Source organism: Schistocerca piceifrons, chromosome 5 (genome assembly GCF_021461385.2).
Source record: "Schistocerca piceifrons isolate TAMUIC-IGC-003096 chromosome 5, iqSchPice1.1, whole genome shotgun sequence".
In the NCBI taxonomy this organism is placed as follows: Eukaryota; Metazoa; Arthropoda; class Insecta; order Orthoptera; family Acrididae; genus Schistocerca; species Schistocerca piceifrons.
Window position 1 is genome coordinate 239,389,111 of NC_060142.1, and position 24,234 is coordinate 239,413,344.

At 42.9% G+C, this 24,234-nt stretch overlaps 1 protein-coding gene across 2 annotated transcripts in view; it reads right to left on the minus strand.

Moving 5' to 3' along the window:
* LOC124798428 (sentrin-specific protease 1-like) overlaps positions 1–21,115 on the minus strand; it is a 147,972-nt gene extending 126,857 nt beyond the window's left edge. The window contains exons 1-2 of one of the 2 annotated variants that reach the window (XM_047261836.1): positions 20,462–21,115; positions 20,232–20,356 (exon numbers count right to left, since the gene is read on the minus strand). In XM_047261836.1, coding sequence (XP_047117792.1) covers positions 20,232–20,290 — 59 coding nt within the window. In that variant the 5' untranslated portion in view covers positions 20,291–20,356; positions 20,462–21,115. The remainder of the gene's footprint in view (positions 1–20,231; positions 20,357–20,461) is intronic. The other variant, XM_047261834.1, reaches the window with a different exon arrangement.
* Positions 21,116–24,234: the final 3,119 nt, after the last annotated feature.

The window sequence follows — 24,234 nt, forward strand, 5'->3', positions numbered from 1 at the left end:
AGGAGAAGGGCACAGAAGAAAAACCCTGATTAACCCAATTGTAACTGAGAATCAATAAAACCAAGAGACAGAAGCGAACAGAAGTGAGAGAGGGGTAAGAGGGTATGGCGGGTGAGTCACTCCACCCAGAAAGAAACTGGAGGCAACCAGGACATGTTATGCAATGGGGGAGACAACCTCTGCATCCCATTGGTGTTTCCTTGTGCTCTATTATTACAAAACTAGCAACAAAGACAAATTGATAAAATCCCAGGAAAGAGAACAACAATGAGACCACAAACCAATGATAGATGTAAAAAAAAAAATAAGAAGATTTAAAAAGGCGGGAAGGGCAGAAACCAGGCTGGGCCATTACGCAAGGACAGCACTGGCCCGCCATACATTGGAGCAGGTGAGGTGGCACCCCTCCAGCTCTTCAGGTGGCCCATGAGGACAACATATCCTACCTCAAAGAGATGAGTAGAAGCTTCCCTCACAGGTAGAACATAAATCCAGATCAGCCACTCTGGCATCAGCCGCTAGCACCAGAGGCAGCATGTCAGCAATTTTAAGGTTTTGCTGTGATGTGGCAAAATTAGGGCAGTCCAGTAGGATGTGGGTTGGTGGTTGGTTGGTTGGCTGGTTTGGAGTGAAAGGAACTAAAAGGATGCAAAAGGCAAATCTTGTAAAGCCTAAGTGTAACTAACACAATAAAAAACAGAGATAAAAGCCGGGTAAAAGAAAAGCACAGACAAGTCATTAAAAGATCAGTCAAGACAAGGGGTTAAAACCAAGAAATGAAAGAGAACTAAGACAGTAAAAAGGCGGAAAGGGTGGAGGCCAGTTTGGGCCACCCAGCGAGGGCCACCAAGGGACCCCACCCCTGGGAGAGGAGGTGGAGGGGGTAGGGGCAGAGAGAGGTGCCCCACCAATCCCTCAGGTGGTCTGTTGTTGTTGTGGTCTTCAGTCCAGAGACTGGTTTGATGCAGCTCTCCATGCTACTCTATCCTGTGCAAGATTCTTCATCTCCCAGTACCTACTGCAACCTACATCCTTCTGAATCTGTTTAGTGTATTCATCTCTTGGTCTCCCTCTATGATTTTTACCCTCCATGCTGCCCTCCAATACTAAATTGGTGATCCCTTGATGCCTCAGAATATGCCCTACCAAACGATCCCTTCTAGTCAAGTTGTGCCACAAATTTGTCTTCTCTCCAATTCTATTAAATACCTCCTCATTAGTTATGTGATCTATCCACCTAATCTCCAGCATCCTTCTGTACCACCACATTACAAAAGCTTCTATTCTCTTATTGTCTAAACTATTTATTGTTCATGTTTCACTTCCATAGATGGCTACACTTCATACAAATACTTCCAGAAACGACTTCCTGACACTTAAATCTATACTCGATGTTAACAAATTTCTCTCCTTCAGAAATGCTTTCCTTGCCATTGCCAGTCTACATTTTATATCCTCTCTACTTCAACCAACATCAGTTATTTTGCTCCCCAAACAGCAAAACACATTTACTACTTTAAGCGTCTCATTTCCTGATCTAATTCCCTCAGCATCACCCGACTTAATTTGACTACATTCCATTATCCTCGTTTTGCTTTTGTTGATGTTCATCTTATATCCTCCTTTCAAGACACTGTCCATTCCGTTCAACTGCTCTTCCAAGTCCTTTGCTGTCTCTGACAGAATTAAAATGTCATCAGCGAACCTCAAAGTTTTTATTTCTTCCCCATGGATTTTAATACCTACTCCGAATTTTTCTTTTGTTTCCTTTACTGCTTGCTCAACATACAGATTGAAAAACATCGAGGAGAGGCTACAACCCTGCCTCACTCCCATCCCTTTCATGTCTCTCGACTCTTATAACTGCCATCTGCTTCTGTACAAATTGTAAATAGCCTTTCGCTCCCTGTATTTTACCCCTGCCACCTTCAGAATTTGAAAGAGAGTATTCCAGTCAACATTGTCAAAAGCTTTCTCTAAGTCTACAAATGCTAGAAACGTAGGTTTGCCTTTCCTTAATCTAGCTTCTAAGATATGTAACAGGTCAGTATTGCCTCACGTGTTCCAACATTTCTGCGGAATCCAAACTGATCTTCCCCAAGGTCGGCTTCGACCAGTTTTTCCATTCGTCTGTAAAGAATTCGTGTTAGTATTTTGCAGCAGTGGCTTATTAAACTGATAGTTCGGTAATTTTCACATCTTTCAACACCTTCTTTCTTTGGGATTGGAATTATTATACTCTTTTTGAAGTCTGAGGGTATTTCACCTGTCTCATATTTCTTGCTCACCAGGTGGTAGAGTTTTGTCAGGACTGGCTCTCCCAAGGCTGTCAGTAGTTCTAATGGAATGTTGTCTACTCCCGGGGCCTTGTTTCGACTAAGGTCTTTCAGTGCTCTGTCAAACTCTTCATGTATTATCATATCTCCTATTTCATCTTCATCTACATTCTCTTCCATTTCTATAATATTGTCCTCAAGTACATCGCCCTTGTATAGACCCTCTATATACTCCTTCCATCTTTCTGCATTCCCTTCTTTGCTTAGAACTGGGTTTCCATCTGAGCTCTTTATATTCATGCAAGTGGTTCTCTTTTCTCCAAAGGTCTCTTTAATTTTCCTGTAGGCAGAATCTATCTTACCCCTAGTGATATGTGCCTCTACATCCTTATCTTTGTCCTCTAGCCATCCCTGCTTAGCCATTTTGCACTTCCTGTCGATCTCATTTTTTAGATGTTTGTATTCCTTTTCGCCTGCTTCATTAACTGCATTTTTATATTTTCTCCTTTTATCAATTAAATTCAATATCTCTTCTGTTACCCAAGGATTTCTACCAGCCTTCGTCTTTTTACCTACTTGATCTTCAGCTACCTTCATTATTTCGTCTCTCAAAGCTACCCATTCTTCTTCTACTGTATTTCTTTCCCCCATTCTTGTCAATTGTTCCCTAATGCTCTCCCTGAAGCTCTCTACAATCTCTGGTTCTTTCAGTTTATCCAGGTCCCATCTCCTACATTTCCCACTTTTTTCAGTTTCTTCAGTTTTAATCTACAGTTCATAACCAATAGATTGTGGTCAGAGTCCACATCTGCCCCTGGAAATGTCTTACAATTTAAAACCTGGTTCCTAAATCTCTGTCGTACCATTATATAATCTATCTAACACCTTCCAGTATCTCCAGACTTCTTCCATGTATACAATCTTCTTTTACGATTCTTGAACCAAGTGTTAGCTATGATTAAGTTATGCTCTGTGCAAAATTCTATCAGGTGGCTTCCTCTTTCATTTCTTCCCCCAAATCCATATTCACGTACTACATTTCCTTCTCTCCCTTTTCCTACTATCGAATTCCAGTCACCCATGACTATTAAATTTTCGTCTCCCTTCACTATCTCAATAATTTCTTTTATCTCATCATACATTTCATCAATCGCTTCATCATCTGTGGAGCTAGTTTGCATATAAACTTGTACCACTGTGGTAGGCGTGGGCTTCCTATCTATCTTTGCCACAATAATGTATTCACTATGTTGTTTGTAGTAGCTTACCCACGTTCCTTTTTTCCCTATTCATTATTAAATCTACTCCCACATTACCCCTATTTGATTTTGTATTTATAACCCTGTATTCACCTGACCAGAAGTCTTGTTCCTCCTGCCACCAAACTTCACTAATTCCAACTATATCTAACTTTAACCTATCCATTTTCCTTTTTAAATTTTCTAATCTACCAGCCCGATTAAGGAATCGGGCATTCCACACTCCGATCTGTAGAATGCCAGTTTTCTTTCTCCTAATAACGACGTCTTCCTGAGTAGTCCCCGCCCAGAGATCCGAATGGGAAACTATTTTACCTCCGGAATATTTTACCCAAGAGGACGTCATCATCATTTAACCATACGGTAAAACTGCATGCCCTCGGGAAAAATTACGGCTGTAGTTTCCCCTTGCTTTCAGCCGTTCGTAGTACCAGCACAGCAAGGCTGTTTTGGCTAGTGTTACAAGGCCAGATCAGTCAATCATCCAGACTGTTGCCCCTGCAACACATTCGTCTGGCCTCTCACCAGATACCCCTCCGTTGTGGTTGCACCTATGGTACGGCCATCTGTATCGCTGAGGCATGCAAGCCTCCCCACCAACGTTAAGGTCCATGGTTCATGGGGGTGGGCTATGAAGCCAAAAAGCTCTACCTTACCGGATGAATAGAAACCACTTTTATGTGCAAAACATAACACCAGATCAGTTGAATTGGCGTTCTCCGTTAACACCAGAGGTAGCGTGTCAGGAAGATTAAGATGCTGCCTCAAAGTAGCCAAATTAGGGCACTACATGAGTAAGTGGGCTACCGCCAGGAGAGTTCCGCATTGGCAGTGAGGGGGATCCTCACCTCTGAGAATGTGACCACGGGTTGGCCAAGTGTGACCAATGCGGAGTCCACAGAGGACGGTGGATTCTCCGCGAGAAGTGCACAGGAAAGACTGTCACGTGGCCATGGTCTCCTTAATTGTCCTCGGTTTGTTTGGGGATATTAGGTCAGACCAATCTGAGTTACAGATTTCCTGCTGTCGATGGTATGTAAATGACCAAAGATCCCGTTCTGGGAACCCCATTCCCAGAATTGGCATCCTTGTGGCCAGTTTGACCATCAGGTCAGCTCATTCATTTCCCAAAATCCCAACATGACCGGGGATCCAAACGAAAAAGACTGGCTGCCCAGCTTGATGGAGTTCAGAGAAAAGATCCTAGATAGCTGTAAACAGTGGGTGAGAAGAGTATAACTGGCCTATAGCCTGAAGGCTGCTAAGGAAGTCACTACAGATAAGGATACTCTTGCCAGAGCAAGAAAATACATGGCGAAAGGCTAATTTAATGGCCATCAATTCAGCAGTGAAGACACTGCAGCCATTTGGCAGAGTGTGAAGATCACTGCAATGTGCAAGTGTGTATGTAAAGCCCGTTTGTCCATCGACTGTTGAGCCATCAGTGAGTACCACTTCCGAACCCGGATTCTTCTAAAGGACAGCCAAGAATAAGCGGCAAAAAATCATGGGGTCAATGAAATCTTTTGGACCAAAGGAGACTTTGAGACAAAACCAAGGTTGGGGTATAAGCCATGGAGGCAGATAAATGACTTCCTGACCAGAGGTGACAGTGGAGGAAGTTGCAGTTCCGACCAGAGACAACAGAGATGTGCAGCAATTGTAAACCCAGTTCTGAGTTCTGAAAGGTAGAGCTCCCTTCCAGGGAAAAGGACACAGTAGATGGGTTGTTCAGGGAAGCTATGAACGTGTATAGCATACTTCAGCAGCTGTTGTTGGCACCTGATAGGTAATGTAATGACTCCAGCCTCGACTAGTAGGCTGTTCACAGGGCTAGTTCAGAAGGCTCATGTCACAAGTTGGACACTACACCGATGAATAGGGTAGAGTATCCACATGACTGAGGGTGACACAGGACCATATGTAAGACTCCCATAGAGAAGATGGAACTGGATCAGGGCTTTGTAGAGCCATAGAAGCATTATGGAGACAGTGAAGTGTACTGAGGTGTCAGCAGCACTTTCACTTAAGTTGGTGAAGGTGAGGAAGCCATGTCAGCTGAGAATGGATGACTAGCCCCACAAAGTGGTGCGTCTCAACTACAAGAAGTAACTGACCATCTAGGTGAAGCTCTGGGTGTGGGTGGGTAGTACGATGGCAACAGAAGTGCACGTGCACGACATCAGTCAAATCCACGTCAAAACACAGTCTCTCTCTCTCTCTCTCTCTCTCTCTCTCTCTCTCTCTCTCTCTCTCTCTCAAGGGGGCCACGTCCTGTCCCATGCCACTGCAGGGCTTGCGCTCCACAACCACCATACTGAGGAATAATAATAACAGCAAAAATCATTGGCATATAAGGAGAGCGATACCGAAGACCCCACAGCCGCGACTAGACCATTTATGGCCACTAGAAAGAGGGGGACACTCAGTACAGAGTCATGCGGGACCCCATTCTCTTGTATATGTAGGGTACTGAGTGAAGGGTCCACCTGCACCCGGAATGTATGGTGCGACAGGAAATTCTTGACAAAACTCGTGAGTATACCCTGGAGACCCCCACTCATGTACCGTAGTAAGGATGTGATGATGCCATGTCGTGTTAAAAGCCTTCTGTAGGTCAAAAAGAGACAGTGATGAGGTGCTGACAACATGCAAAGGCCGTCCAGATGGTGGACTCAAGGTGAACCAAATTATCATCAATGGAGCGGCCTTTGCGAAAACCACCCTGAGATGCAGCCAAATGGTCCTGAGACTCAAGGAGCCAACACAGCTTGCTCACCATGCTTTTGAACTACTTACAGAGAACATCAGTAAGGCTGATTGGGCAATAACTCTCCATCTCAATGGAGAGTTACCCGGTTTCAGCACTGGAACCATCATGCAAGAATGTGACACTAACAATCCACTGAAAGATGTTTCAGCATTTGGATGTGTATGCAGTCTGGCCTTGGAGCTGTACCAGGGCAATGAGCGAGGGCACAGAAGTGTTCCCATTCACTGAATGGATTATTATACGGCTCCATGTGATGGGCAGTGAAAAATAAGCTCATAAGCTCCCCTAGCTGTTTTACGAGCCGAGATGCGGGTTGGTAGTTCTCAGATGCAGATGTGTGAGCATAATGCTCAGTAAGATGTTTGGTGACAGTGTTTGGGTCAGACACCATCTAAGGTAATACTTGGCACACCTGCAGGGGACTGGAAGCCATAGGGTCATATAGTCTTTGCCCATACCTGTGATGGAGAGATACGTGATCCACATACTGTTCCCTGGATTCTTTCTTTCACCATTTTATGTGGTAGCAGATGCAGGCACAGAGCAGTTCAAAGGCAATTAGGTGCTCCAGTGAAGGGTGTCAGTTATAGTGTTGGAGAGCCTGTCTATGATCTCTAATGGCCACAGTGCTCTCTGGGGTCCACCAGCACACCATCTTCTGATGGGGGGATCCCAATGAAGAAGGGATAGTTTGGTTGGCTCTCAAAAGAATGGCTGCCATTGTATACTGAACAGTCGCATCAATACTCCTTGCAGTGGGGAGCTGATACTCCTTGCAGTGGGGAGCTAAGGACGACAGCAGAGGTGAACCCATCTCAGTCAGCATTACACAGAAGCCATCTGGGGGGGGGGGGGGGGGGGGCATCCAAGGGAGCAACGCCGAGGGAGGGACAGGAAGATTGGGAGGTGGTCACTACAACACAGGTCATTATGGACCCTCCACCCGATAGATGGTAGAAGAGCAGGACTGCAAAAGGAGAGATCAATGGCCAAATAAGTTCTGTGTGCCACACTGAAGTATGTGGGGGCACCAGAGTTCAAGAGCTGTGCCAGTAAAGTTTCAATGTCTTGACCACAGCCAGTGATCATTTTTCCAACCCACAAAGGGCTATGGGTTTTGAAGTCGCCCAAGGCTACGAAAGGTGAGGGGAGTTGAGAGAGTAATGCAGACAATATTTCCTGGGACATGACATCATCGGGAGGAAAAATAAACATTACAAATAGTAAAATCGTGATGTGCCCGTACCCAACCAGCCACAGCCTCCGATGGTGTATCAAGAGGCACAAGGGACTGTATGTTGACTCCCGTACATATGTACAAAGTGCACCCAATACTCCCTCATCGTCAGTACGATTCTTAAAATAACCTTGTTAGCCACAAAGGGTAGGGGTTGAAGTTGCTGGAAACTATGTTTCCTGGATGGTAATACAGAATGCAGTGTATGTGCTTAAAAACTGCTGTAGCTTAGTCAGGTGGTCGAAAAATCCTTTACAATTCCACTGGAGCATCAGACTCTCTGAATACTGTGTGAGTATGAAGTGACCACGGGGGTAGGGGGAGCTAGGTTATGGCGCATTGTCTTGTATTGCCACCACTTTAGATGTCAGGGGATTCAATGAAGTGTGTTCTGTGACAAATTGCCTGGGGAGATCTGGTGTCTCAGTGGCTACCTGAGTTTCCATCACCTTAGTGGACTCCTTTTTGTCCTGCTTGTTCTTCTTCTCCTGAGAAGACAAGGGGTGAGATTTAAATCGTTTCAAGGACAGAGGAAAAACAAGAAGTCTGAGGGCCAGTGGCGTGTGGTTCCTTCAGCCACTGGCAGGCATCTGGCTGTGGACCAACAGGAACCATGGAAGGAAGAGTTCCAAGGGACCTCTTCCTAGCTACAGAAGCTGGAAGAGGACGAGGTGTCTCTCATTGGATGGGATGGGGAGTGGTGTCCCCGGCAGGTGGAGGGCGTGGTGGAAGCACCAAAAAGGGGGCCCAACCACCTGGGGGCAGGTATCAGCAGGCGGCTTTGACAGCACACTTTAAGAGGCACAACAGAGCAAGGTACAATCGGCAGAAAAGGCAACGACATTGCAGCTACAGTGTAAGATTGTGTCATTTGTCCGGGATTAAGACACTCATTCTTTTTTCTGGACTCTTGATATGTGAACTTGACCAGGGTCCTACACCTGGATTTTCTTCTCGCGTTTAAAAACGGAGCAATCTGGTGAACAAGGGGAGTGAGGCTCGCAGCAGTTTACACAGACAGGGGCTGGTGCGCAAGGAACAATCACATGCAATGGACGTCCACAATCTCTGCACGCAGTGGTAGCAGTTCAACAGGAAGACATATGTCTGAACTTCATATGCCTGAAGCATCTCATAGGAGGAGGAACACAGGGTTTTACATCACACCAGTAGACCTCATCTTAACCTTCTCAGGCAACATATCACTCTCAAAAGCCAAGACGGAGACTCCGGTAGCAACTCCATTTTCCCTTGGTCCCCTATGGACACAACAGACGAATTGCACATCCTGTCACCTCAACTTGGCCTGCATCTCATTGTCAGATTGCAGAAGATCACGGTGAAAGATGACACTCTGGACCATACTGAGACTCTTGTTGGGTGTGACAGTCACCGGGATGTTACCCAACTTTTCACAAAAGAGCAGCACCTGTGGCTGGGCAGGGGGATGAAGTTTTCATCAGGAGGGAACCAGTCTTCATCTTAGCTTCACCGTATTTGTCCTCAATGTTTTCCACAAAAAATACAGGCTTTGTGGCAAAAAAGGTGTCCTGTCGGTCCTAGTATGGACCAGGAATTGGGGGAAGGATTTTGCTCCTCGTAATCTAGTCCTGCATTCCACCCATGGTGTAACAAGGAAAGGGAACATGTTGAGATTGTACCTTGTTGCATTGTACGAGGCCTTTCCATATCAAGAGTCTAGCAAGGGAAGGGAACATGTTGGGATTGTACTTTGTTGCATTGTACGAGGCCTTTCCATAAGAAGAGTCTGCTTGTACCACATGACCACCAGCAGGAGAAATTTTAATCACTTCATGTGCGAACTATCTGTCAGGGCATCACTCACTCCAAACAGGGGCTCTCCCCATGGATGCCACCCAGCAACAGCTATGGCTAACTGGCCAGTAATTTGTTGCCAGGAGTCCCTGTGCCCCACGCATGACAGGCACATACTCCATGGCACACATGGGGAGTGTGCAGTGCAGGCACCAACTGCAGTGCAATCCCTGCATACTCATGAAGCCACCATCGTGCAGGTTATTGATGACCCACCCACAATGGGATGACTACCATGCTGGATTTCAGGCATACTACAACAACCGGAAGGAAGGTTGAAATGTTGAAAGGTCACAGAGGCTGAGCATATACCACAGTGGGCCACATTCCGTGCACAACAAGCACTTCTGTAAAATTTGGAAAAAGATGGCGCAGGTCAAACCCAACAATGGGGACCATAAAATCATTAATGGAAAGTGAAGACAGCGCCAGGAGTGGAACTAGAAATCAAGGCCAAAATTGTGAACCTAGTCCATGCAGGGTCTTCACCAAAAGGACCATCTGACAAAGTCAGAGGAAGTAAGAGGTAGTGTAAGTGTAGGTTTTCAGGATGTGGGTCACCATCAAACAGCCACTACACTGACTGTGGGTTGGCCCTCCCCATCACAGAACATGGTCATGTGGCAGCCAAGTGTGGCCAACATGAAGTCGACAGAATATTACATCCCTGTGAGAGGCACGAAGGGAAGACTACAACATGGTCATTGTCCCCTTTATTGCTCACAGTTTGTTCTCAGAACCCAGTGCACACCAATCCGTGCCCCTAATATCCGACAATTGACAGCGAAGAATCAACCGAAGGTCCAGTTCCAATGTCAGCATCCTTGTAACCAATTTGGCCAGCTTTCAGCATATTTGTTCCGTGGGATCCCAACATGGCCTAAGGTCCCGACTAAGATCACCAACTGTACAGTCTACTGGAGACCAGACAGAAAATTCCGGATAGTCACAACCACTGGACCTGACGGGCTACCTATTCGATTCTACACAGAGTACGAAAAAGAACTTGCCACCCTTCTAGCAGCCGTGTACCGCAAGTCTCTACAGGAACGGAAGGTTCCAAATGATTGGAAAAGAGCACAGGTAGTCCCAGTTTTCAAGAAGGGTCGTCGAGCAGATGCGCAAAACTATAGGCTTATATCTCTGACATCAATCTGTTGTAGAATTTTAGAGCATGTTTTTTGCTTGCGTATAGTGTCATTTCTGGAAACCGAGAATCTACTTTCTAGGAATCAACATGGATTCCGGAAACAGTGATTGTGTGAGACCCAACTCGCTTTATTTGTTCATGGGACCCAGAAAATATTAGATACAGGCTCCCAGGTAGATGCCATTTTACTTGACTTCCGGAAGGCATTCAATACAGTTCCGCACTGTCGCCTGATAAACAAGGTAAGAGCCTACGGAATATCAGACCAGCTGTGTGGCTGGATTGAAGAGTTTTTAGCAAACAGAACACAGCATGTTGTTCTCAATGGAGAGACATCTACAGACGTTAAAGTAACCTCTGGCATACCACAGGGGAGTGTTATGGGACCATTGCTTTTCACAATATATATAAATGAGCTAGTAGATAGTGACAGAAGTTCCATTCGGCTTCCCCAGAATGAGCAGGCAGCAGGAGACACCCAAAACACCAGCTACCCTGTGTTCGCCTTGAAAGTGTAAAATGTTATTTCTGGGAATAAATACCACTTTGACGGAGAAAGTGCCAAAGAAACTGGTATAGGCATGCATATTCAAATGCTGAGACATGTAAACAGGCAGAATATGGCCCCGAAGTGATCAAAGCCTATAGAAGACAAAAAGTGTCTGGCACAGTTGTTAGATCAGTTACTGGCAGTTTATCAAGATTTACGTGAGTCCGAATTTGGTATTATAGTCGGCACACAAGCGATGGGACACAGCATCTCTGAGGTAGCAGTGAAGTGGGGATGATGCTGTAGTATACAGAGAAGTTGCGACATTAGAAAATTGCAGCGAAATGAAGGAAGATCTGCAGCGGATAGGCACTTGGTGCAGGGAGTAACAACTGACCCTTAACACAGACAAATGTAATGTACTGCGAATACATAGAAAGAAGGGTCCTTTATTGTACGATTATATGATAGCGGAACAAACACTGGTAGCAGTTACTTCTGTAAAATATCTGGGAGTATGCTTGCGGAACAATTTGAAGTGGAATGATCATATAAAATTAATTGTTGGTAAGGCGGGTGCCAGGTTGAGATTCATTGGGACAGTCCTTAGAAAATGTAGTCCATCAACAAAGGAGGTGGCTTACAAAACACTCGTTCAACCTATTCTTGAGTATTGCTCATCAGTGTGGGATCCGTACCAGGTCGGGTTGACAGAGAGAGAGAAGGTTCGAAGAAGAGCGGCGCGTTTCGTCACAGGGTTATTTGGTAAGCGTGATAGTGTTATGGAGATGTTTAGCAAACTCAAGTGGCAGACTCTTCAAGAGAGGCGCTCTGCATCATGGTGTAGCTTGCTGTCCAGGTTTCGAGAGGGTGCGTTTCTGAATGAGGTATCGAATATATTGCTTCCCCCTACTTATACCTCCCGAGGAGATCGCGAATGTAAAATTAGAGAGATTTGAGTGCGCATGGAGGCTTTCCAGCAGTCGTTCTTCCCACGAACCATACACGAGTTGAACAGGAAAGGGAGGTAACGACAGTGGCACGCAAAGTGCCCTCCGTCACACACCACTGGATGGCTTGCGGAGTATAAATGTAGATGTAGAACCAATGGGTATTTAGCACAGCACTGGTTGATAGCCTGAAGACTATTCAGGGACACATGGCTGATTAAGAATGCTCGTCAGTGCAAGACTGATCATTAAGACCACCAATTCTGCAGTGGATACACTGCATCTGTTTGGTGGGGAGTGTAGTTCACTGCAACTTGCACGTGTGGAGGCAAAACTGGTTCATCCATGGACCATAGTACCATCAATGTACAGAACTTCCGAAACCAGAAATGCATCGATGATGGCCAGCAGCAGGCATCAAAACTCTGTGGGGCCAACAGAGTCTTTCAGTCAAAAGGAAAGGTTGAGACAAATCCAACAAAATGGCACAACCATGGAGCATGTACAAACACCCCTGACAGGAGGCAATATTGGGTCAAGTCAGAGTTCTGAGCATAGACACTGTGCGAACTGCGCACGGCTCCAGTCCTGGGCATCTGTTATGGGGGAGTGGATCCTCCTACCACAAAAAAGGTTGGTTGGTTGTTGGAGTTAAAAGAGTCCACACTGCGAGATCATCAGTCCCTTCATTCTATATGTATCGAACCAGGAAAAATCCGCTGAGAAAGGATTTTATCATACGACCATTTCACAAGTGTACCATGAGTATCAGGAAATCTCCAGCTTCACTGTGGCCAGAAAAATATCCTGCACGAGTGGGACTAATGAAGACTGAAGAGAATCGTTCAACATGACAGAAGAGCAACTCTTCCACAAATTGCTGCAGATTTCAATGCTGGGCCATCAACAAGTGCCACCGTGTGAACCATTCAATGAAACATCATAGATATGGGCTTTCGGAGCCAAAGACCCACTTGTGTACCCTTGACGACTGCACAACACAAAGCTTTATGCCTCGCCTGGGCCCGTCAACACTGACATTGGACTGTTGATGATTAGAAACATGTTTCCTGGTCGGACAAGTCTCATTTCAAATTGTAGCAAGCGGACGGACGTGTATGGGTATGGGGACAACCTCATGAATCCATGGACCCTGTATGTCCGCAGGGGACTGTTCAAGATGGTGGAGGCTCTGTGGGGCATGGGCAGTTGGAGTGATATGGGACCCCTGATGCATCTAGACATGACTCTGACAGGTGACATGTACGTAAGCATCCTGTCTGATCACCTGCATCCATTCATGTCCATTGTGCATTCCGAAGGACTTGGGCAATTCCAGGAGGACAATGCGACATCCCACACGTCCACAATTGCTACAGAATGGCTCCAGGAACACTGTTCTGAGTTTGGACACTTCCGCTGCCCACCAAACTCCCCAGACATGAACATTATTGAGCATATTTGTGAAGCCTTACAACATGCTGTTCAGAAGAGATCTCCACCCCCTCGCACTCTTACCGATTTATGGGCAGCCCTGCAGGATTCATGCTGCCAATTCCCTCCAGCACTACTTCAGACATTAGTAAAATCCATGCCACGTAGTACTGCAGCACTTCTGCACGCTCCCAGGGGCTCTAAACGATATGAAGCAGGTGTACCACTTTCTTTGGCTCTTCAGTGTATTTCCAACTGACTGTGAGTTGTCTATCAATATTACAGGTGAAGAATCTGGAAGATCATGCCTAATATGGACAGCCAGAAGAAAGGAGCACTCCACTAGGATGTCATCTATTATGTACAAGGCTACGCAACCATAATGTGCAGGAAGTCTGTTGCATAAAATAAAACTAAGGTTAATCTGTTATTATCAATGTGAACACAAAGTCGTATTCCTCCTGGGATGAACAGAAGCTAGGGCACAACACAGCAGCAGTCTCCTTGACAGTGTGGTGTTTACTTGAGGGGCAATAGCCCACCAGACAATGCTCCATTTCCACGTGAGGAGAGGTCTTACTCGCAACTACAAAACTATGCTTCGGATCATCAAAGTGAATGTTCAGCAAATAATTGCTTCTCTAGCCAAAAGTAAGCTAGTTCATTCCTTGGGATATCTATGTGACTTGGGACCCAGAGAGAGACAATTGAGCAGGCAGTACACCAAAGATCAGACAGAAAGTCAGGAGCATCAAAGAGCGACAAGAGTAACACAAGTCAATAGCCTGGAGGCTGCTCATTGATTCACCACAAATTAACATGTAATTGAGAGACATCTGTTTCATAAAATGTAGGACTCTGTTAAGGGTTATCAACTCCACCACAGAAACACTGTACATTAATGGCAACGAAAGTTGTTCCTGGGCACAAGAAATATAAAGGCATATCCTGGCCTGTCCATGATTTTGGAGCCACCAATGTACATGATAATAGTAACCTGCTACTCCTGAAGAACTGAAAGAAGCTGATACCAAAAGGTCATGTGGGCAACAAACTTCAGGTCCTTGAAATAAGTCAGTGCTAATTTGTGGCCTGGAGTGCAGGAAAATAAACACTAGAAGCACATTCTGATGATCCCACCTGAGGGCAAGTGGTAATTGGTCATGCCCCTCATACACAAAAAGAACGGTAAGCTTGGTTATCAGGAAACTGTTGAATCGAGAATGCTAAAGTGAGCTAGACTTTGTTGGAATTGAAGAGGGAAGATCCCCACTTCAGCAAGGAGACTGCCTATGACTTGTCCAGAAGGCCTCAGTGGCCAGTGTCACTTCATGATGATGTACTGGATCTTGTCCAGAAGGTGCCAGTGGCCAATCTTACTTCACGGTGACGGACTGGATCCAATAATTTTAAAGTAGGTTGTGTTACTCAGCCATAAATCTGAAAACCATAGTCTAGTCAAAGAGGAATGGGCAAGAAAGAAGACAGCACTAAGCTTGGAAGCCGTGCAAAAGGATCCAAGCGAGGCCTTACAGATGGCGCCTTGGAGCTGGCATCCAGCTCTGGTTACAGATTGGGAGCTATACCAAACATAAAAGTCACTGAGAAGCAGTGCAGTGGTGACCAACAATTTGATGGAAGTCAATGGCCCACTGATGGCAATTATGGCAATTAAGAGCATAACACTCACAGCGCAGAACCTTGCAGAACACCACTCTCGTGGACCTATGGGGAGTTGAGTGATGTACCAATGCAAACCCAAAATAACCAGCGGAATAAAAACTGACAAAGTCACTAAGAAGCCTTGAAAGCCCCAGTCATGGAGAATAAGTAATGTGATGGCGCCAAGAAGTGTTGTCTGACTTATGTACATCAAAAACGACTACAATGAGGTGTTGGTGTTTAGAAAAAGCCGTCTACTTCCTGTTCCAAGCTAACCACATGACCAGTTGTGGATCGTCCCTCCCAAAACACACACTGATGGGTGATCAAAAGGCCCTGCAATTCAAGGATCCAGTATAATCATTGGGCTACCATCCTTTCATGCAGTTTCCAGAGCATGTTGGTGAAGCTAGTGTGTGGTGGCTGTAAATGGATGTACAGTTTTTGTCAAGTTTAAAAAGTGGAACAATGATACTACCTTGCCATTGCAAAGGGAAAATATTTTCTAGGAAATATGGCTGAAGACCCGGAGTAGATGAACTCTTTGAGTAGACGAAATCTTTGACTAACATTCAGATGTTGGATGATCTGTTTATGTGTCGAATCAGGGCATGATGTCATATCGAGTGATGAATCAAGAGCCTGATGCGGACCCCAACCAGTGACAGGTTCATTACATAAGTCTGCATGATTTAGGGAGGGTGGGGCAAAGAATATTGAGCTGTATGTCTTCTACTTCTGGTCGTTTATGCATCTGAAAGGTTGGCATGCACGAACAGGATGCTGGTGCTGCCACAAAGTGGACTGCAAGATGTTGAGCAAGATCCGATGCACTGGCACAAATACCACCACGAAGGAAAAGGCTCACATGGTTGCGCTCAAGAGAAGGTTGTGCTCAAGCACGGGAAGTGTGCACATCACTGGTACTGTGCAATATCCGAGCTTGGCCAGAAGATGAGCTGTGATGCTGTGCTCAAGCTGTGGCATGACAAAAAGTGAATTGTCATGTGTCGTTATTGCAACACAGCAAAACTGTCATGTTCTCATGCCACAGCATGCGTAGAAACAGCCAGAAGAAGAAAGTAGATGCTGACACCCAAACCTCTAGATGTCAGATTGATACCAAATTTTGTGTGTAGACAGAGTATCAACCAAAACACCAATTTAGTTTCTGCTGTGTGCTGTTGTCGAAAGAACATTTGTAAATGGTAACTGAAAGTAACACCAGAACTACGGAGTGTAAGGAAAGCCTATCTGTATGTTATGAATGGGAAGATATCCAGTAGATGAGCTGTTAGAGCGTCAGATTGTCATTCTAAAGGTTCACAGATCGAAACCCCTGATGTCAACTTTTTTAACAGTTTACGTGTGAAACTGTAGTATGGGAGAACATTTTTGTGGCACGTAAAACGACATTTCGGAGTTTGTAGCAATTTCCTTTTCACAGTCTGCTTTCACTCCATTAGTTGAAAGTAGCAAACCTATAGTGTACATTTGCATAGATAACATCACACCTATCTATACAAATGTACTCTATAGGTTTGCTGCTTTCAACCAACGGCAAAAGCAGATGGCCAAAATAACACTGCTACAAACTCTAAAATGTCGTTCTATAAGTCAGAAAATTTTTCTCTGATATCACAATTTTACACATAAAATGTTAAAAAAAAAAAAATCGCCATCAGTGGGTTTTGAACTCAGGAACTTCAATACAACTATTTAACACTCTACCAGTTCGCCTACCAGCGATCTTCATAGTCACCACTCACAATGTTTGGTACCAATCTGAGTGTCTTGACATCTGGAGGTTTGGGTGTGAGAAGAAGCTTCTGACAGAACAACCCACAATATATGCGGAACAGAAGCATGAGAGCCTCATGCGGTTGTCCCCTCTCTGCATGTTCAGTGCAGCAGAGGGTTGTGGACAGAGCTGTGTGATGTTATGGCTAACTGCAGCACAGACGAAGTTCATGTAGACTCTATCGACTCAGGCGACATCATGTAGCTGCAGGCAAAGAGCACGGTCAACCTCCGTGCACTCATGGGCGGGTTAGCCACCTACATCATTGATCCACCTACTGTGAAGAAAATGACGATGCCAAAACAGCGTGAGAAGCTATCCCAGGCTCTCCTCAGGGGACTGCCTTGGATATGCACCAAGAGACGGTTGAAGAGGAGCTGTTATGTGCCAGATTCTGGGGCACAACTGTAAAGCTGCACAACTGGCAGAATAAGATGATCATCATAGTGCAAACTGCAGCAGATGGTGGTGACTTCTTCGGGCTAAGGAAGCTCTTCGGCTTTCCTGTGACTGCCAAAGCTCTCCCCCTTATCATGGATGATGAGCCCCAGTGCTTTAGGTGCCAAGCTGAGGGGCATGTGGACAAATACTACCACAACTTACTGCAGGGCGTCAAGTGCACTGGCATGCACGACACTCGCACCTGCAACAGAAATGAGACGAGGCGCCAACTTGTACTCACTGCAGTGGGCCACATGTGGAGAACTGGCATAGCTGTCTGGCCTTCGCTGGTGAGGGCTGTGTTGAAGACAAGCTGCAAATGAAGAAGAAGTGACATCGGTGCCATAAGCGCCACCATATGACAATGGAACTGAGAGGCGAGAAGGCAGCTACCACTGCCCACAGGCGGTCGGAATACTGCACTAGTGAGACTGGTGTGGCGGACCAGCCATTGGTGCTGACACAGCAGGTGCCACAAGGTCATGCTGATGGCCGCAGCATAGAAAGCGACAGTGGCCTTCACAGTCACCACAAAAGTGTAGAGAGCAGCTCTAAAGGCTGCCTTGTCTACGGAGGAGGAGGCCTTCCACCAGCTGCAGCAATTAAATGTGCAGCTCACACAAAACCTCTGTGCATACACCACAGAAGAAGAGATGGCACCTGCCACTACTCCCTCACGAAGCAGCCGGTGGAGTAACGCAGAGCAGCAGACATACCGAAGAAGAACCCTGCCATTATGTGACTGTACAGCTCCGGGCACTTGGCTACATGGCATATCTACGAGATAACAATGAATGACCTGGGCCTTCCCCCACATCCAGTCACCACCGATGCAGCAGGGGGCTTACACAGCTCTCGCAGCAAAACACTGTGCTGCAGTACAGAATCGGACTGACCACTTTATGATGAGCAGGTGGCTATGACACAGTATCTGCTTGCATGATACCCACAAACTACAAACGAAACCTACCCTTGCATGATCTGATATGGGCAGAAAGAAATCCACTACTGCTCTTACTAAGCAGTCCGGACTATCGCAGAGGTTCTTTCCCCTTGGCACTTGCCTTCGCATTTTATCCCCCTCTACCCTTGAAACCGCTATCCTTTGTTCATTTTTCGTTCACCATCTACCTACTCAATGCAACTGTGTTAGTGGATAATCCTATCCAGAAGGATGGATAAAATCACAGCCCCACATCCAAAGAAGTCCTCTATTAGTAACTAACAAATACAGGGTGATAGTAGATCTGTTGAGATGGTCAGCAAGTTGGTGTGCATGTGGAGGGGCTCCACCGTACCTTCTTAATGTGTTTAATTAGCAAGCTTAAGTGCAAAGCCTCTTAAAACTGAGGAGGGTTGTCTCAGAAGGATGTCGCTCGAGATGTTGCAGTACCCTCCTACGATCCTAAGTGGCTGTTCCATGTTTATCAACCATGGCACTGGCTAGTGGCGGAGGGGCACCTGTAGAGAGGGGAACAACAATTCCAGCAGCATTGGCAATTGGGTCAGACACATCTCCCAGAACCTCATCAATGCACTGACGGGCAAAGGTGGCTGCAGATTTGCAATTTGCTCTTCGAAGAACCTAACCTAGTAAGAACACTGTACACCTAGAGGTTTTTGTTAAATTGTTGATATACAACATGAAAAGCAGCATTAACCATATCATATGCAATCTCCAAGATGCACATCCAACAATATTCACATATGAAGTAGACTAATGAATCGAAAATTTTATGTCCCACTACAAATCATATGCGAATTTTCAATATTTATGAATCAAATACAGATAAAATTAACATATTGGACCCTACTTCTGTTTTTCGTATATTATGTATGATAAATGTACATTATACGCACCAAGATCGTTCAATAATACATGTTTCCGGAATTAGCCTTGCAGTTTTAGTTACTATAACCAAAAGTTGATTAAATATGGAGTGAATATACACATCAGGCTATGCTACAGATAACCAGTTACCACAACCTTTATTTTGTACTCACATTCATTGGCTTTACCAGCTCACAAATCACCTAACCTACCTTAGACTGCAAGCTATAATACAGATCACTGTCGCCATAGCCAAGAGTTCAGAGAGGGTCTACTACCATTACCTCGTCAAAATATGATGGGTCATCAATGTTTTACACTACAAGGAAGCCATCGTGGAACTAAATTGCATCCCAATATGGGTAAGTTTCAGTAGCATTCTTTGAATGCGAGTACAAAAAACTGAACAATGAACACAAAAGTTTATCGACCCTCTACTCAGCTACTGACGGGGAAGCCTCTGCCTACGTATTCCTAATATTAATACACAAAAGATATTGTTATCACACGAAAGTATCTGTCACAAAACAGTGTTGAGACAGTGAGCACAAGCGGGTAGATTTCACATAAATTTTGCAAACTGTCAATATTCATCAGTTATACTAAAACCCACACACAATTTTTCTCCAACTAAGAATATTATGCATGTATTTTTTTACAGTGATACTTACAACAGTTTAAAGTAAATGAGACAGGACAACTTCTCTACAAATCATTAGACCTTCATTGTGGTTTTGGATAGTGGTAGACCACCAATTACTATTAAAAAGGGCAACAGTTTGTATTTATGTTGTTTGTTAACTAAAGGCCACAGATATAAAAGTTCAACTGAAACAATACAGAACAACGTTCAACACTGTCACTTACATTGGAGTCATACACAATAGAACAATTTCAACCATGTTTTTGTTGGTGGAATACCAATGGAATTATGAAGACAGCAATGCAACAAATAACAGTACTTTATTCTCAAGGCAATCAGCACCATCGACAATGGATAAAATATGGATAACACTCCTTACGGAACCATTAAAATACATCGAAAAAGTAATGTCTCCCAATCCTCAAACTAGTAGCCTATGGGTTCATACCTAAGAGGTGTTTTCCAAAACTTCAACGCTTCTGTTAATGAAACCTTCCGAGACATCATATATGTGAACAAAAATAGGTAAATGAGATCAAAATATCTCCGCGTTGTTGCCTTCCCCGTACTGGTCTGCAAACAAATGCGACATTACACCAAAATCGTGACGAGATACGACTGACGTCCACCATATAAATATACCTGTTAAAGTGAAAATGATGCAAAGTTATAACTCACCTTTTCGTCGCTCTGTTTACTAGCTCCTCTCCTCTATCAAAGAAATAGAGAAATGCCCTTCTAAAAGCATCGAACATTATGACGCCGTCTTGAACTTGGTCAGGTTCTCACAGTTTAAGAAGAACATGCCCAAAATGAAACAGGTATATTCCAGGTTTCACAATACCAATTAACAGGCGTTTACACAAAACTCAAATATTAAACATACAAGGTTCATTATAAACATAACATCTCGCCATTTTCATACTTTCAAACATGCTTCATCTCGGAGCACAGATGTACATTTGTGCGCCACCTAAGGGCGCCTTTATTATCTCTGCGTATTTATCATTTTAAAAAAGCAGCAATATGTTTAAATAAAATTAATTATCGCAGCAAAAAATGGCGCCTGGATTCTATATAATAGCTTTTCAAATTCTGCTTTGTTAAATTCAGTCTCGATGCAATTTCCAACCAGAGGACGCTAACTTCATTGGAGGACCCTAAGGCCTTGAACACACTAGTATAGTATACAAATTCTTTCGTGTATCTAGCCAGTGTTTACAGACGATAGAGCGATTTTGTATGGAGAGAGTTGAGAGACATGTATTGTCTATAGATACGCTTTTCCAACAAAATCACAGAACCGTTGGCTCCCGTTTGAAATGAATGACATATGACAATTCTCAGACACTGTTGCGTGACATTTCGCACTGTGGACATGTTTGTCGACGTACCCTCCAGCTGCTCTCTTTGCACCGAGGGAAACGCTGCGTAGGTTTTACGTTGTTATTATTTTACTTATTGTTAAACATCACTTATGAAGATGTGGCCAACGGAGGAATGAAGTGTTGCGACTGACAGAAGATTTTCATACGGCATCATGCCTGTGGGAAGTCAATAATTCCGAATATTAATATCGCAACAAGAAGATACTGATTATCGAAAAGCTGGACAAGAAATATAAAGTATCAGTGAGTGATGCTGAAAAAAATCCAGACTCTGAAAAACAGCTTTTCATTGGAACATAATAAATGTAATCAGACGAAGGAGAGTGGGGCATCGTCTGTAAACAACGCTGGGTTCCCAAACGAACACCTGTTATTTCTCCTGCAAGGTTCAGAATTTATAAAAAAAATCTGCAAAAATGTGGAAGATAAAAATAATAAGACGGTAACTATGTTTGTTGAAAATAATGATGAAACTATGGCACTAGGTTAATGGCAAGATAATTCACTTTTAGTATTCAACGATTTCATTCTTGAAAATCAAGATGTAGTTGGAGAATATTTTCACAGAGGAAGACATAGATGAATAGAGTATTGTTATTTAGCTCAGACATATTCAAAAATACCAAAAGTTAGTAACGAATAATCTAAATTTTTAAAATATTTTTAGTCAAGCAGATACAAATTTAAATCACATTGATAATGTGATTGTTGGTGATTATTTAAAATTTGATGGTTTTAAATACATGTGTAATAAAATTTGGAATGATCAGGTTGGATTTTGTACAACGAATATGACTAGGAAAACTAATGAAAGGAAATAAATATATCATATAAAAGATTTCCTTTTTAAATGAGCACTTTAAAAGGCGATATTGCATATCTATTAGAAAAATATGCTGAGCGTATTTTACTTGAACATAAAAAAGAATTTAAAGAATCTCTTGACTATGTAATAGAATACGAAAAAAAATGGGCAGCATTATAATAATTGTCCTTGGGCTAGTGAAGAAGCTAAATGTGGGCCAGATACATGTGGTGGTGATTTTTTTTGATAAGAGTAAAATCAGAAAGCATTATCTTACTAATTTTTATAAATCCATATATAAAAAAAATTCATTAATGTTTTTTATCCTTAGTATATGTTTTCGAAATTTGACACAGAGGTTGATATAAAGCTAATCCAAATAGAAAAGAAATTAAAGTATTGTAAGAAGGATTCAAGTCTGGAAAAAAACAACCAAGAACAGAATATGAAATATATTAAAAAGTAGATCAACCTGTTATTAATGGAATTGAAAAAGTTAAAGAAGGAATCGAAAGTTTAGGTGATACTGTACTGGAGCTATTGAAGCAATTAGAAAGATTGGAAAACAAATGGTTCCATACCATCACAGACATTTACAAGGATTTGAGATGTACCAGGATATGTAAGTCCATAGTACAAATGGTCTGATTAGCATTCTGCTTTGCATGACTATACAATAAATGAACCAGAAATACAAGAAGAAATATGAATACAAGAAGAAGTATGAATAAGAGAGTAAAGATAGGAAAAAGATAGCTCAAGCTGAATGTGAAAGTAGAAAACAAATATAAGTGAAAGAACTTTAAAGTATATTAACCATGGTGAAGATAAAGTTTTTGGATTGAAAACTGTTGGTATGTTTAAATATGTTGGTAATTTACATGTAAACTTGGCGGCAGATACCTGCTGGTGGTATAGAATATGCAGATACAGGTAGATGAATGAATCTGTTACCTAAAACAAAGATAATTATAGATGTTGTGGGCGAAAAATTTGATGCTGTCGATTTATCAAATTATACAGATATACTATTCAGTTTAGGATTATTATATTCCGATAATAATCCAAGTAAAATTAGATCAATTAAATGTAGAAAACACATAACTTTGATGAAAGCAATTGGTGGAGATTATTTTCCAAAATTAAGGCAACCATTTGCAAGTTCAGATGTTTCAGATGCAAAAAAGGTGAAGATTTAAGAAAAAATTTATAGAAAAATAAGTTAATATATTTGAATGAATGATGTTAGAGATTTAATCGATAGACTAGTAGTTATTCATGGAGAAGAATTAGCTGGACACAAAAATTAATGTAATGAAAAAGTGGGAATAACACAAATGTTAGGAAATAACTTTAGTGATTATATTATCAGCAATCCAAAAGGAATTCCATATTGATTAGATTTTCGAATAACCCACCATACACATTCTGGCAAAGCGAAAATTATGAAAAAGGATGAGTTGACACATTAATTAATAAATTACCTTTTGAAATTCATCTACCTGGTTATACATTTTGTGACCCAAGCACAAAATTAGATGAAAGATTAGCTACAGGAGATCAAAGAATAAATTCACTAGATGAAGCTTGCAAAAAACTGGATACTGAATATAGAGATAAAAAGATTTAGAGAAAAGACAGGAAGAATATAAACGACATAATTTAGCTGCAAAAAAAAGAATCTATCTTCTCATGCATCAATTGGAGAAAAATTAGCTGCAACAGAAGTTAGAGGAATAATGTATGGTAAAAGTAAATGAGTATGGGCTTATATCTAGATGATAATGGTTGGACTATAAAAATATTAATCCTTGTGAAAATTTTGTCTATATAAATGAATAACTTCAGCACTGATAATACTTTCTTACCCAGTGCTAAAAATAAACCAAAATCTATTATAATTAAACTCAGTAATGAACAATTGAATAGTATTGATAATTTTTAACTAATGTACAAAGAAGAAAAAGTGACAAAGAAACTGAGGTAATTTGCTCATCACCGTAGGTACAACTGTTGTGAAAAAAATTGTCAAATACCTGACAAAAAAGAAAGAAGGTTCAGGACTAACAAAACGTGAAGGAGGATTTCTGCTTTTATTATTGGTAACATTACGATATCTGGCAATTACTGGTTCTCTAACCAGTGGAGCAGCTGGTATTGCAAATGCAGTAAGGGACAAGAAAGAAGGCGATAAAAATTGGAAAAAAGCAGACATAATTCAGCAATGGAGAAGAAATCTGGAGCTGAAATAAAAAATT